Source organism: Leopardus geoffroyi, chromosome C2, assembly GCF_018350155.1.
Source record: "Leopardus geoffroyi isolate Oge1 chromosome C2, O.geoffroyi_Oge1_pat1.0, whole genome shotgun sequence".
NCBI lineage: Eukaryota > Metazoa > Chordata > Mammalia > Carnivora > Felidae > Leopardus > Leopardus geoffroyi.
The window spans coordinates 828,499-843,428 of NC_059333.1; the positions used below are offsets into that span (position 1 = coordinate 828,499).

The 14,930-nt window shown below is 60.0% G+C and overlaps 1 protein-coding gene across 1 annotated transcript; it reads right to left on the minus strand.

Annotated features, from left to right (window-relative positions):
• Positions 1-12,176: 12,176 nt before the first annotated feature.
• LOC123575981 (nischarin-like) lies at positions 12,177-13,850 on the minus strand. Its single transcript, XM_045437034.1, has 3 exons — positions 13,608-13,850; positions 12,950-13,196; positions 12,177-12,651 (listed from the first exon to the last, which is right to left on the minus strand). Exons 1-3 carry the CDS (start codon positions 13,743-13,745, stop codon positions 12,194-12,196), a joined length of 843 nt encoding a protein of 280 aa, XP_045292990.1. The 5' UTR covers positions 13,746-13,850; the 3' UTR covers positions 12,177-12,193.
• Positions 13,851-14,930: the final 1,080 nt, after the last annotated feature.

The window sequence follows — 14,930 nt, forward strand, 5'->3', positions numbered from 1 at the left end:
TCACTATGGGAAAACAAAGTCAACAACCGTCCCATGAACCATCCCTCACGGCACAGGGCGGGGTCACCAAACTCTCGTGTAGACCAACACCCGGGTGTAATATAAGCCTGCTAGAACTTAATAGTCTAGCGTTGACCAGGAATTAACACATATTGTGTATGTTATGTGTATTATACACTGCATTCTTACAATAGTCCGCTAGAGAAAAGAGTTATTGGGTTATTCAGAAATTCATCAGAAAGAGAAAACACATTTACGGAACCATATTGTATATTTCAGAAAAACCCATATATAAGCAAACCTGTGCAGTTCAAACCTGTGTTGTTCAAGAGTCAATTATAGAGAGACAGACCCTGATTCTGAGGACGAGAGTGAAGGCTCCACCCTAGGATCCTGTGGGGTGGGCTCCAGATGTGGCCAGACCCACCCCTGCCCCAGAGAAGGTTCCAGAAGACCTCCTCCAGAGCTGGGGCTGTTGACACGTATCTAATATCGGCCTAAATGTTTTTCTAGTTTAAAAACATACAACAGTTGTATAACCATAATAAACTTTCGAGAAGTCCTTCAGAAATCACACTTCTCAATGATTGCTCTGAGATTTCTTCCAATGCTTGCCCCATACCCACTTTGTGGGATTTTTGTGAACTTGCTGCCTCTGACTTCATCCCAGCTGCGCCATGGGCATCGCTGTGTGTGCTCCAGCGATGGTGCCCCGCTTCCCGGCTTCCAGTTCAGACAAATGGAGGTTCAGACCCCCCCCCCACCCCCGTGCGAGGCTGCCCCCTGCTTGCTGGCTCCCCCAGTCTGAGCCGCTTATCTGCGAAGTGCCAAAGCGTTATTGTTCTGGCGGGTTTGGGAGAGGCAGGAAGACGTTGTGTGAATCGCTGACAACAGTGAGGTGCCCAGCCAGGCCTTGCACACGCTCTGACCCGTGGGGGCCTGAGCTGCACGCGTGTGTGAGCTAAGCCGTGGGGTTTGCAAATGACTCGTTTCGCGGCCACCAGGAGGCCGTAACTGACACCTGTGCTCCAACGTGGCCTGACCTTCTCCAAGGTGGGGCGGGGACCACGTGAGTCTGCAAAGCAGAAGGAGGCCCCTGCTGGGGGCCCAGAGGTGCCTTCTGCCTCACAAGAGCTCAGCAATGATGTCTTCAAAAATTATTATTTTTTCTCTTATGAAAAAGGTATGTGCTCATCATAGGAAAATTACAAAACTAGAAAAATACCATCTTGTTTCACTGCCCAGAGGTAGCAAAAGCTAATACTTTTGTGTCTCTTACGCTCTTTCTGCTGTAAACATTTTTAAACTTTTAATTCAAATTCCAATTAGTTCACATGAGTGTGGTATTAGTTTCAGGCGTACAATGTGGTGATTCAGCACTTCCCTACATCACCTGGTGCTCGTCACGACACTGTGTCCTTCACTGCGTCACCAGCTTCCCCCATCCCCCGACTCCCCTCCGGTGACCATCCGTTCTTCTCTACAGTGAAGAGTCTCTCTTGGTTTCCCTCTCTGCGTCTTTATTTTTCCCCATTTGCTCGTTTGTTTTGTTTCTTAAGTTCCACATATGAGTGAGATCATATGGTATTTGTCTTTCTCCGACTTATTTTGCTTAGCGTAACACACTCTAGTCCCATCCACATCATTGCAGATGGCAAGATTTCACTCTTTTTGATGGCTGAGTAACATTCCATTGTGTATATAAACCACATCTTTGTCCATCACCAGCTGATGGATGTTTGGGCTTTTCCCATAGGTTGGCTCTTGATGACGGTTCTGCCATAAACATTGGGGTGCATGTGTCCCTCTGAATCAGTATTTTGGTATTTTTTGGGTCGATACCTAGTAGTGTGTGTGCCAGATCATGGAGTAGTTCTGTTTTTAATGTTTGGAGGAAACTTCACACTGTTTTCCAGAGTGGCTGCACCGGTTTGCTTTTCCACCAACAGTGTAAGAGGAATCCCTTTTCTCAGCATCCTCGCCAACATCTGTTGTCTCTGTGCTGTTAATTTTAGCCACCCCGACAAGGTGTGAGGTGCTATCTCTGCTGGAAACGTTTTTACAGACATGTGGCCACCTGGGATATACCTGCTTGTATGCCTTCTTCTGTGTTCTTTTCTGAGTATAAAAGTGATGCAAGCATACTAGAAAAATGTGAACAATTCAGAAAATATAAAAAAGAAAGAAAAACCATCCTGATCCGCACTGTTGTCGTCCTGTATGTTTACCTGTGGTTGAGGTGAGGCTGACTCACTCCCCGCTGTCTGGACCCTCCCTCTCCAGGAGCCCGGCACGGTCCTCCTGAGAAGGAGGGGGTCTGCTCTGCCCCCAACCCTCCACACCCAGGCCATGGTCAGGCAGTGTCCCTGCAGAGCTGACCACCGCCCCCCCCCCACCGGCCGCCTGGCTCCTGCCTCCACTGCCCTGAGGGGCTGCCCCCGGAGAACTGAGGCGGTCTTGGGGGTGCAAGGCTCCGCACCCCTGCTTGGAGAGAAGGGGAGGTAGGCAGCGAGGGTGACTTTCTTCCTCACATCCCCGCTGGGCTGCCTGGCTCTTGTTGACTCCCGTGCAGGACATCTGGGCCCAGGAGTCCCTTGGGGAGGGGGTCTGCACCCTCAGGCTGTGCAGGACCCAGGACGGGAGCCCCACCTGCGCGGACCGCCGGGGAACCCACAGGGCAGGGTGTGTGTCTGCCAACAGGGAGCAGCTGCAGGGAGAGGACGCATGGCCCCCTGCAAGGCACACCCCAGGGAGCGCGACCTGGCCGATCGGGCAGGCCTGGGCTGCAGAGGCCCTGGGGGTGGGCAGCCGGGCCACGACAGGTCTGGAACACAGGTGGCAACAGCTGGGCCTGGCAGGGAGGAGGAGGGGGGTTGGGAACCTGAAGCAGTGGTCCCCACCCCAGGGAAGCCCCACAGACAGGGGGTGGTACGGGGCCCAGAGCGGGGATTTCCTCCGATGGCCTCCAGCATGCGCCTCTAAGTGTGAGAGAGCATGTGTGAGTGTGTGCACCTGAGTACGTGTGAGTGCGAATGTGTGAGTGCATGCACGTGCTCGATGGTGCATGAGCGTCCCCGCGAGGGTCCCCCCACCTGGAAGCCAGCTCTTCTGCCCGGGATCTGAGGGGCGGGGCGGGGGAGCCCTGCGGGGCACCCCGAGAAGGCCTCCTGCTTTTCTCTCCCTCCTGCCCGTGTCCCTATGGCTCTTGGTGCCTGGAACAGTAAGAGCAGGAAAGGGGAAATTACCCACCACGACTCTCTTGTTAGGGTTTTAAGAACCGGTAGAAGTGGGTGGGAGCTGGAAGGAAAGAGTATCCTAACGACACCTGCTGTGCCCACACTCTAAACAGTCAAAGGGGACTTGATCCTGGCATCTGATGGAGGAGCTGCCGATCCCCGCCCCCCCCCCCACCCCTCATACCACCTGCTAACCCAGCCTGGGAGTGGGGGCTTCTTCCTCCTTTAAAAAAAACCCTTCCCCACCCCCTCCCCCCAACTTTTCCGCTCCCTCCATGGGTTTTCTGTTAGAGGCAGCAGACAGGGGCTCAGTGAGGTTCAAGGGGGTGGACGCCCCCTGCCGGATGCCCCAGCCACAATCAGGGCCCATGCTGTGCCTGGACCCCCAGGACACGTCCCTCTGCCCCCCCCCCCCGCAACGTGCCCCCAACCCATGGTACCCTCAGCCAGGGGCACCAACAAGTGGCCATCCTCACCCAGCCCAAGGTCAGGGTCCCACAAGCATTGGGTCTGCCACAAGAAGGACAGCAGGGGGCCTTTGTGATGGGGGGGTGGCAGGGAAGTCTTGGGGGCCAGGAGGTGAGGACTGAGCAGAGGGAGGGGCTCCACCCGGACCTCTTGCTCTGGTCTCCAGGCCGTTGTCCCTGATGGGTCAGGCCCCTCAGATGTGTGATGTCCCCGTGGAGAATGTGTACATACCTGTGGGCAGTGGGGACACCTGCCAGGCCACACAGTGATGAATGGGGTGACATAGGGGCTGTCTCAGGAGCCTGCTCTCCTGAATGACGGCTGGAGTTTCCAGAACGACCCCCTCCTTCCCAGGGGCGTGGGTGATTGAAAGCTGCTTTCATTTATAAACGCCAAAGACCCAAGCCATCTTAGCATCTGTTGAACAAAGACTTATTTGATTTCTTTTTCATGCCTCAACTATCCACTGAGGTTTCCTCCCGGTTTAGAACGTGATTCACCGAGGAAGATAATATTTTCCACAGCTTACACATGTGGGTCCGTGGATACTGAAGCTGATGCGGATGCCAGACTGGCCCCCTCCCGGCCCTCAGCGGGCACATGTCCCGAGTGTGGACTCTGTCCTGGGCTCCCGCCCCTGCCCTCGGCATGGACCAGCCTCTGCTTCTCATCCTTGTCACCTGGTGACTTGTCCCCTGGCCAGATTGGTTGTGAGGGGCCCGGCTCCAGGCACCTAGGACGAGGCTCCAAGCCTCCATCTGCCAACTGCAAAATGAGCCAGACGGACAGGAAGCAGCCAGTGGTCAGATCCACCGCCGGGGTCCGGGTGGTGTAAGCCAGACCTGGGCCCCGCGGTAGACTGGACACAGCAGGTGGCCGTCCTGGAGGACAGCGCTGGGCATCCGGGGTCTGACTCACACTGTCCTGCAGGCGGGTCCTTCAGGTGATGACTCAGGTCCTAACCGACAAGGGGCTCGCAGCAGTCGGCAGCAGAGAAAGAGGCCGGGATGGGGCACGCGGTTCCCCCAGAAGCGCGCGTGTGCCAGCATGCTGGGGACAGATGTCACTGCTGAGACCGCAGAAGGAAGGCCCAGGGATTCACCCCGGACTGGGGCCCGAGGCAGAGCTGCTCTGGCCTGTCCTTGGCAAGGGCGTGGGCACGTGCATCAGCAGGTGTAAACTGGGATTGTCTCTTGGAAGAGAGCGTCTAACCAGTTTATAGCGCAAGTTAATTGCAGGCAGCACCCTGCACACTCATTTGTAAAATTACACCAAACTACATGGTTTCGGACTGAAATAGTGTGGAAGCTCAGCAATAGAGGATTGTTCAGAAAATCTGGGGCCCCCCGCACCAGCCCCTCGGCCCTCTAGGCTGCAGGGGAGAGAAAGTGCTGGAGGGTTAGGGTTAGGGTTAGCCCGGTGAGGATGCAGGGAAGACGCTCAGAAGGATGCCCTCAGGGGTGCTCGTCACACACAGCCTGCAGGGCCCCCTGCTTGTTCGGGAAGAGTCTCTGGACACCCAGATGCTGGTTTCTGGGCTCGGGAGGGGACCTTCACTGTCATCGTGGAGCTGTGCTCACTGCCCTCTTCCGAGTCTCCGTAAATTACGACTGTGCGTGTGCGTGACTTTAGTGTAACTGCGGTGGAAACCTGTCAGCCGGTCCTGTCCCCTCCCGGGCCCAGGCTGGCGGGACAGCCAAGGCAGCTGCACCGGAGAAGCTCAGGGGGCCGGTCCAGCCTGCTTCCCGCAAGGGGGACGCTCTTGTTCCGTTGCCTAAGAGCTGGGAATTTTATTTTCCGGTCAGAATCAGACGCAGAGGCCAGCTCTGTGAGCACTGTCGTTTGGAAGGAGGGGAGGGAGGGGGTTCGTCTGGCGGACACGGCCCGTGATGGACCCCACACGGTGTCCTGGGTGGTGGGGCGGCCCCCACCCATCTAAGCACAGGTGGAAAACCTAGGCCTGGGGGCCGATGGCACCCCCTCACGCCCAGGCCACGCAGGACATTCATACCTGCGTGGAGTGGCCTGTGCTGGGGGGTTTCTGGGGCGCCGGAGCCAGGCGGGCCGGGAACGGGGAGGGCCGCCTTTGCTGGCATTGCCTGGTGAAGGGATAGCTCTCTGGCCCCTGGGGGTCCCACCAGAAAGCACCGGAACTCCAGGGGCCCCCGCCTGGGCCTCCCCACAGAGGCGGGGCAGATGGGTTGAGGTCAGCCGAGCTTGCCGGGTCACCCCAATGTGTCTGGTGGGGCCTGACTCAGGGCGGCTAGGGCTACAGGACGTGGGGGCCGAGGGTCCCCCCAGGGAAGCTGGCAGGCAGGTGCCAGGGGCCATTGGCGGTGTGCTGGGTAGGGGGCCGGACTGCGTCCATCGGGGGCTGTGGCCCCAAGCCCCAGGCCCGCTCAGGGCGTGTCTCCAGGGCACAGACGGACTCTGCAGACAGGGGACCCACCCCAACTGCTGCGGACACAGTGACTCTGGCTCGGGCCTGCACGGGTTAATCCTTTTCCAGTTACCTCATGCTGGCCTCTGCTTCTGTGGAAAAGAGCAAAACATCTGGCAATAATATTTCTTTAATGGCTGTCTGAGCCGTGTGGGAGGGGCTTGGCTGCTTTCCTCACAGCCCAGCGCAGATGTAGATAGGACCCCTGGGGGAGGGGGCTTCCTGGGCAGCGGCCACAACCCTGGGCCTGCCACCCCCAGGCCCCAGTGCCCACCCACGGGTCCCCAGGGCCAGCGGGGGGAAGCCAGAGCATTCCTGCGCACATAAGTCGTTTCCTGTGCTGCTGACCCCCGTATGGGGTTCCCAGGGTGCTGGGCCGCAGTGGGGGTCCTAGGCTGGCCCTTGAGGGGTGGGGGTGGGGGTGCCCTGAGGCAGGTTAGGGTCACCCATGGGGTCTCTATGTCTGGGGGCCCTGCCCGCTCGCCTCCAAGGCTCCCCAGCTCCTGCCTCCCTTGGCCTTGCCGGCTGGGGTTCCCACTGTCACCGCTGGATGGGGCCTGGGGCCCCCACCCCCCACCACTGGGCTGCTTCCTCACCGTGGCGGGGGGCTGGGGAGTACCTGTAGGGTCTTCTTCCCTCTTCCTAGTTTCCCTGAGGGTGGAGGGGAGGGGACATTAGTGCTGGGTCTGGGGGCTTTAGCCCACACTGGTCCTCCATGGCGTGTGACAAGGGGCGCTTGCCACAGGGGTGCCTGGGCCCATGTCCATGGCCTGCCCACCCCAAATTATGCAGCAGCTCCGATGAGGCCTGGTCAACAGAGAAGGGAGAAAGGGGGGACCAGGGACCCCTCACAGGCCAACATCTCCCACCTTGCCCCCAGATGGCTCCCCTAGACCGCAGGACCCCGAGAAAACACAGCATGCTCCCCCCAACTCTGCAGGCACAGTGACCTCAGTCTGGGTCCCTGAGCTACATTCAGGCAAGCCCACCCCTCACTTCCTTCCCAGACCCTCTTCTGGACCACCATATCTGCCTGGGGCCACTAGGACCCTCTGTCTCTCAGCCTGACCACGCCATGGGTCAGGAAAGCTCCAGGCATCCCGCCCACTGGACCTCAGGGCCAGGTACCCCAGGGGAGCAGGGCTGGTCAGGGTGAGGTTCCTGTGCTCTGGGGGGAACATTTGGGATTCTCAGGAACATGCCTGGAGCCTGCCTGGTCCCGACTCCTCCAATCAAACCCTGAAGAGAGGGAGCGTGGGGATTCCACAGTTCCATGGAAAAGGTTCTGGTTCAGGGGCTGAAGTTTAGAGTGGTTCTCAAGAATTAAAGTCCCTGGAACCCATGGATGCCCCCATGGGACCCTGCAGTTGTGCAGCGGGCAGGGAGGGGAACGGGATCATCCGGTTCTGGGCCACGGTCTGGGGTCCCAGCATTCAACAAGGGGCTGAGGACTCTCCATGGGTGCTGGGCTGACCCCAGCACCCTCCCCACATGATACCAAGCTCATTAGGTCCTGGTTGTTGCTTCAGAGCAGAGGTGGTCATAGGACAGTCTGGGACCCTTGCTCCTTCAGGCAGGCCCGGAGCTACAAGACCTCCCCTGGGGAGAATTGCTCTCAGGGTACCAGACAGGGTCGGAGGCTGCCCCTGCAGTGGGAGGGGGGACACGTGTCAGGACAGCAGGGCTTTGATGTGTGAGACCCTATCGCCCAGCTAGGTGCAGCCCCTGTCCCTGGGGACCCAGAGGGGACAGCGTAGCCTGGGCGCTGTCCTTTCCCTCCCTGATAGACCTGGACACGGGACCAGAAAAAACAGGACCAGCATTTTGGGGAGGGGCGCCCTCTGCTGCCCACTGGGGGCAGCCCAGGAACCACGTCCACACCAGGTCTGCCCAGAGGGCAGGAGGCGGGAGGGGCTCCCACCGAGGACTGCGGTTGGCTGTGGGGGGAGCTTGTGTGATCCCCGAGGCGCCGGGCCCCCAGTCCTGCCGAGGTGTGGCATGGCTGGGTCAGGCATCGCCCTGAGGCCCACCCAGGCCTTCTGACCCGGCCGCCCCCACCCCAGGGCAGTGGTCAGCAGGCTCAGCCCCCCGGGCTCTGCTCCTGGCCTCCAGCCAGCTGTCCAGAAGCTTCCAACCTAGCCTTGACTTGAGCCTGACCAGCGCTGGCTACACCTGGTCACTCTTTGCCACCGTTCTGGACTGAAGGACACTCCTGGCTGAGGTATGCTGGGGCTACACCCAGCACCCCGGGACCCCAAGGCTGTGGGGACGTTAAGGGTGGTCCTCCCGCCCCCGGCCAGCCCCAGGACTCAGGTCACAGCCCAGGAGGGAGGCGTGGGGGCTTCTGTGAGCTCTGGTGCTCCTCAAAAGCCTCACGTGAGTGGTGGGTGTCGGTCAGAGGCCACACGAGCTGTTACCACCGAGGGCATGCTTCCTTCCTGCTTCATGGAGTTGCCCAGGGCTCCCGGAAGGACAGTGATGCCTCCACGTGAGCTCGGGGCCCCTGTTCTCCCGCCTGGGCTCCCAGCCCCGGCGAGGGCAGGGTCGGCAAGTGGAGACCAGGCCTGTCCCTCCAACCCCCAAGCGTGTCTGCGGAGGTCCTAACCCCGACGTGGGGGTAGTAGGGCGTCTTCAGGAGGTGGGCTCCAGGGTGGAGACCTAAGGAACGAGATTAGTGAAAGGAGACCCCTCCCCCACACGAGAAGTCTGCCCTCACCCTGGCCTTGGACTTCCAGGCTCCAGAGCTGTAAGAAATATGTTTCTGTTGTTTACGAGCCACCCAGATGGAAGGGACTAAGACACTATTGAAAACATTTAAATGGAAAGCAGTTTCTTTTCTTCTTTTTTTAAAATTTAAATTCAAGTTAGTTAACATACAGTGTAGTTTTGGCTTTGGGAGTAGAACGAAGTGATTCATCTCTTACATATGACACCCAGTGCTCATCCTGAAAAGTGTCCTTCTTAATGCCCCTCACCCATTTAGCCCATCTTCCCACCCATCTCCCCTCCAGCAACCTTCTGTTTGTTCTCTGCATTTACGAGTCTCTTATGATTTCTCTCTGAAACAGGGTGCTGTCGAAAAAAACCACCAGACGCCGAATAGAAGCGAGGCAAGATTTTATTCAGGGCCGGGCCAAACCTGATCTCCTGATCGTAAGGAGAAAAGTACAGAGAGTGGCCCCGAACAAAGGTAGCAGTGAGCTTCTATGGATTTTAGCAAGTCAGAATACGTCATTATTTGGTTAACCAATCACAATCTACAGCCTTTCATGGTAGCCAATTATATCGTGACACACAGACGTTAGTTTTGGTGGGAACCTATCAATTTAAAGTTCTTTGTCCTAAGAGGGTTTAAAATGACCAATCATAGACGCCTAAGATGCCGTGGGGCAGCGAGTACGTGCCTTTTACATGTTGGTCTTGCCTAGGCCAGATCTTGGTAGAGGGGCTGGGGGAGCGTTTTGCATCCTAAGTGATCGATTTAGCAAGCAGGCGAGGTCACAGAAGCAAGATAGGGAGGTTAGGAACTTCCGATAACCCTAATAGGGAACTACAGAAGCCTTTTATCTCAATTATTCATGAAAGGTGACTTCAAGCCGAACTTATATACAATAAGCTTTCTGAGGTCTTATAAACTGACCTACTACAACATCACCTCGGCCATCTGAGGACCCCAGGCTATGGAACCGTGGTCCGGAGAGATTGCGAGCAGAGCTGGTCGGAATGGGGTGCGGCAAAGCACAGAGGCAGGTTTCCAGAAAGCTCTCCAGGGTCCTCGGCATCTTGCCGCTTTTGAATCAAAGCCCTGATCTTTAAAATGCCAGCGACGTCACAACGTGGGCCAGAAACACAAACATCTCTGGGCATCCACCACCACCTGAAATATTGTCCATTTCTTGTAACTTGAGGTGGCTGGAAAGAATCAGGGGTGAGGGCTCGAAGAGGGTGGTTCCTGGCCCAGACTTTGTGTTTGGGGGGTAAACACCATGCAGACAAACCTTGGCCGAGGAGGGGACAGGTATGGGGACCCCACTGCAGGCACTGCTGTCCCGGTGATGCCGCCTCAGGGCGCCCGAGTCCACCTGCCCCTGGGGGAGCACCTGCGACCCTCCGCTCTGCCTGAGGGCTCTGTCCTGCCCCACGGGCACCTCCTCTCCTGCCAGCCGGGCCCAGCCTGCCACCCGGGAGCGCGGATACCCCGACGGCCCTGGGGACAGAGCCGGTCCGGGTACGACACCGTCTCCCAGTTGGCCCCTCCTCCTCCGGGCTCCCTGCACTCGTCATCCTCCGGGCTCCGTGGGCCCAAGTCTTCCTCTGATCAGGGACCACCCTGTGTCCAGTCTCCACACGCTGGGACTTGGGGCAGGTCGTCTGGACCTTCCGGACTCATGCTTCCTTGCAGGGACATGTGCAGAGGCCTCCCTCCCAGACTCGCCAGAGGGGACCCAGCACAGGAAGATTCAGACCCTGCAAAGGAAGAGGCCACGTGGGGGACCCCGTCGGGTCGTGCTCACCGATGAGGTCCCGGTGTTCGGCACACGGCAGGGACTGAGATCGCCGGCTGAATTAGGGAAGGAGGGAGGCAAGGAGGGAGTGAAACCACAGAAGCCGGGTCCACACACCAGGTCAGGTCAGAGGGCGTCACAGCTCGGGCCCCGGAAGGGGCCACGGGACACGTCCTTCTGTCCCTCCAGCGCTGACCTTCCTTCACGTGGGACCTGCTGACGTCCTGGATCGTCTCCACCTCCTCCGCAAACAACGCTGAGTGTTCCCGGAAGGGGGACAGCAGGCAGGGGCCAAGGAGGGGCTTCCGGAATCCTGTGCCCTGGGGGACTCTGGGACAGCCTTCCAAGTGGCTCTTTATGTCCTCCAGGCACCAGGCCAAGCTTCCACCTCATCTCTCAGGGAATGCGACAAGCCATCTAGAAGGCCCGTTTCGTCCCTGTGTCACAGATGGGGACACCGAGGCTAATAGCACAGCCTGGGTCACTAGTAAGACGAGCTAGGTCAGGAAGCCCATGTCCTTGACTTCGGATTGTCCTCCCCGCAGGCCTGCGTCTTGGCGTCCTGGGGCTCGGGGTCCCTCTTCCTGGGGAACCCCACCACCCGCCGAAGGCCCGCCCCCACTGAACTCAGGGGAGCAGAGCTGACCAACCTGCCTGGGGCCGGGCATGGGGACCGGGGAAGGGCCGACCCCAGGCTCTGTGGACTCTCCCAGTCCTGGGCCAGCCGGTCCCCTGCAGGACGAGGACTTCTCGCTGGGGACCTGCTGGGGCCTCTGCTGCCTCACGTTGTCACCTGGGCTGCCGGTCCCCAGACCAGAAACCTGCCGGTCTGAAGGTGCCCAGCGCTGCCTCCCTCGGGTTTCACTTGCCCGAGTCCCTCCCCGGGACGCCCCGCATCTCTGACGCCTGCTCCCATGGACTGGGACGGGTCTGGTCTCCATCCCGGGGAACGCACGGGCTTTGGAGCGTTATTTGGCCCAGGGGCCTGCGAACCTTTCTGGCCCTGGGTCGTGAGGGATGCTCTCCCCTCTGCGGTGTGACCGCCCGGCCTTCTGCATCTCCCGGCTTCTGTCTGGGCCCCAGGGGGACCAGCCATGTCCTGGCTGGCGTCAGGCTGTGGTGTCACAGCACAAACGGGGGTCTCCACCCCGAGACCGTGCCCATTGTCACCGAAGGGGCCTCTTTTTTCCCACCTAATCTTTAATCCATTGTGATTTCAATATCAAAGGAGAAACAGTCTATTTCAAGCGACCACAGAGTACGAAAATGAATCTGTCCCGTCTGAAAAGTCGGTGCAGACCCGAAGGTATCTCTTGAGAGATTCCACTTGTAGGAAACCTCCAGAGTAGGTAACGGAACACGGAGAGAAAGCGGACTGGGGGTTCCCAGGGCCTGGCGGGGGCCCGAATGGGGAGGGCGGGCTCCGGGTACACGGAGTCCCTCGGGGACTGAGATACTCTGCACCAGTATTCTGTGGCGTGGTTCACAGCGTCGTGAGTGTGCCCAGCGCGCAGGAATTGCACAACGTAAAGTAAATCAAAATTTTACTGAAGATTAATATGGATTATAAACCAACAGTGCAGAAATAAAGTCACAGCTAAAAAGAAGAGGAGAGAAAGGATAAGGGAGAAGAGGAAGAGACATTGTGGTAGGGTGTCAGGGTCGGGGATTGGAACAACTAGAAATAAAATAAACACCCCGTGTAGGCCCTCAGGCCCTCGATCAGTGGCTGGCATCCATGTGGGAGCAAGGGCGGTGGCAGGGGCGGGGGCAGGGGCGGGGAGAAGGGCGGTGGCAGGAACGGTGTTGGGAGCAGAAGCAGGACCCAGCTGACTCTGCCCAGGTGCCCGCTGTCCCCGCACAGGTCCCAGGTCACCTGCTGGCTGCCGGGCCCCTGCAGGAGTCGCTCCGGACGCCACCCCTGCCTCCAGAGCCGCCGAGGTCCCCGAGGCTGTTGGGTTGGGCTCTAGAGCCGCACCGGCTTCTGCTCCTGCCCCGGACTCTTGAGAAGGAAACGGAGTGATGGTTGCAGCGGCTCCAAGGGCTCGGGGTGACAGGAGAGAAGGTCCCCCCGCGCCGGCCTCTCCAGGGGCCTTGCAGACACACAACACACCCCAGAGCCCCCCGAGAAGCCGCGGCCAGGAACCCACACCAGGACCTCTGCCCCCCTGCGGTCCGCAGCCCCGGGGGCTCTCAGTCTCTGCTCCTGGCCCCACACCAGCCCCCGGGGGCTCCTCCCTGGGTGGCCCAGCACCGCCCGGGGCCCCATGCACCCCATCCCCCCCCCCCAGCCTTCTCACCCTCGGGCTCGGGCTCCGGCTCCGGGGGCTCCGGGTCCTGGTCCCAGGACCGCTGAGCCAGGACCCTGTGGAGGGGCCCGGGCGGTGAAGGAGGCCCTCCCAGGCCATCTCCAGGCCCTGCTTCCGGAGACCTCCGTGCGGCCACTCTCTCCCCGGGTCCAGGGTGGCCCTCCTGGGCGACGGGGCACACGCACACCTCTGTAGGGCAGGATTCCGACAGTCGCCTCCCGATTTCATCCGTTGATTTCTGTAAAGACAGTGACCCGCGGCCGGCCCGGAGGCATCACAGCCCCGCCCGGCCATCCTCGGTGTCCTTCCGCCCTCTCCCCCTGCGGCTCCCAGATCCGACACAGACCTGAGTGCGCACAGCCCTGCGCCCGGGACACAGTGACATCCACCTGCAGGGCTCGGGATGAATCTTGGGGACAAGAGGGCCACCCCAGCACACCCTGTCCCTCCCAGCCAGCCTTGACCTGGGGTGTGAGCATGGCCCGCCCACCAGGCATCTGACCCCTTCATCAGCCTGCACCTGCTCACGTAGGCCCTCCACACACACACACACACACACACACACACACGGGAGGGGCCGTGGGGCCGCACAAGTCAGATCAGAGCGGTGTCGGGCTGGACCGGCTGTCTCTGGGGCTCCCTGGGTTACCTTTGGCTCCCTGCGAGCTAGAGACCTGAGGCGTCCTGTGCACGACCTGACCCACTGCCTCCCGGGTCGGGGAGCGTCGCAGCCACGGGCTCCCCTGAGCCAGCAGCCGCGGGACACGGGCACACAACAGGAGAACATGTTCGTCAGGCGAAGGTGTCCCAACGAATGAGCCCAGTCGGGCGCTGTCTCCACAATGTGGTTGCCTGGTGACCCGGGTTCTGAGTTCACTTGGGCTTTGTGACCAGAGAGGTGAGGTCACTGCCTGGGGTCCCCTTACCCAACTTCCTCCTCCTACAAGAGCCCCTCCCAGGCTGCGGAGGGCTCCCCTCCACCCCATGCCCTGTCCCTACAGTGACACCAACACAGCCCAGCCACATCCCCGCGAGGCCTGGTGCAGCCGGTGTGGCAGCTCTGGGGACACAGAGCTGGGTTCAGACCTGGGTTTTCCTCCTGACCAGTGCCGGGACCCCGCACAGACCCTGTGCCTCCCGGGGCCCCCCGGTCTCCCCGTCTGCACAGTGGGGTCCTTGTGGCATCTACTTGTAGGGGCACCATCAGGGAGCCACCTGTAGACTCGTCCCGTGCCTGCTATCCCGTGAGGCTCGTGGGCACACGTGGCCGTGGAAAGATGAGGAAGGGGCGGGCCTGGCACGGAACACACTGACGCGGGCCTGGGTCTGCTCCGGGTCCAGGCACAGCCACCCCTCCTGCCTGGGTCCCGGGCCCGGGGGAAGGTGGAGGTGAGCTCGTTCAGACCCTGTGCCCACCCGACACGCCCCTCCAGGGGCTCCATCACATTTGGGCCCGGGTCCCAGCGCCTGGGCTGTGGCTCCCAGCCTTCCCGAATCCTGGTCACACATCCCTGTGTCACCCCCTCCCCTTCCGGGTGGACGGCCCGTGTGACCGCGTTCTAAGGGCTACAATAGGATGACGGGCTGTCACTTCCAGGCCGATTCATGGAATTTCTGGTTTCCTCTCTCCGGGGTCCATTCTCCGTGTCTGCCTCGGACTCTGTCTGTCTCTGTGTGTCTCACAGGAGCAGGGTCTGTGGGCTCCAGGGTCCAGGTGACGACCCTCAGAAGCCTCCCTTGTGGCCCGTGTCCCTCCCCCGGCCCGGTGCTCAGCTCCCTCACGAGGCCTCCTCACCCCAGGCAGGGCACTGCCTGGGGAACCACTTCCTAATGAGGACCCGAGGCTCCAACAAGGAGGGTCTTGACCTCGGTCCCCACACCAGGGTCCACTGCTCGGCCACGTGCTGCACACCCAGGACCTCGGTCCTCCAAGCCCCCAGGCTGCCCTCTGCTCAGAAGGACCTTGAGGGAG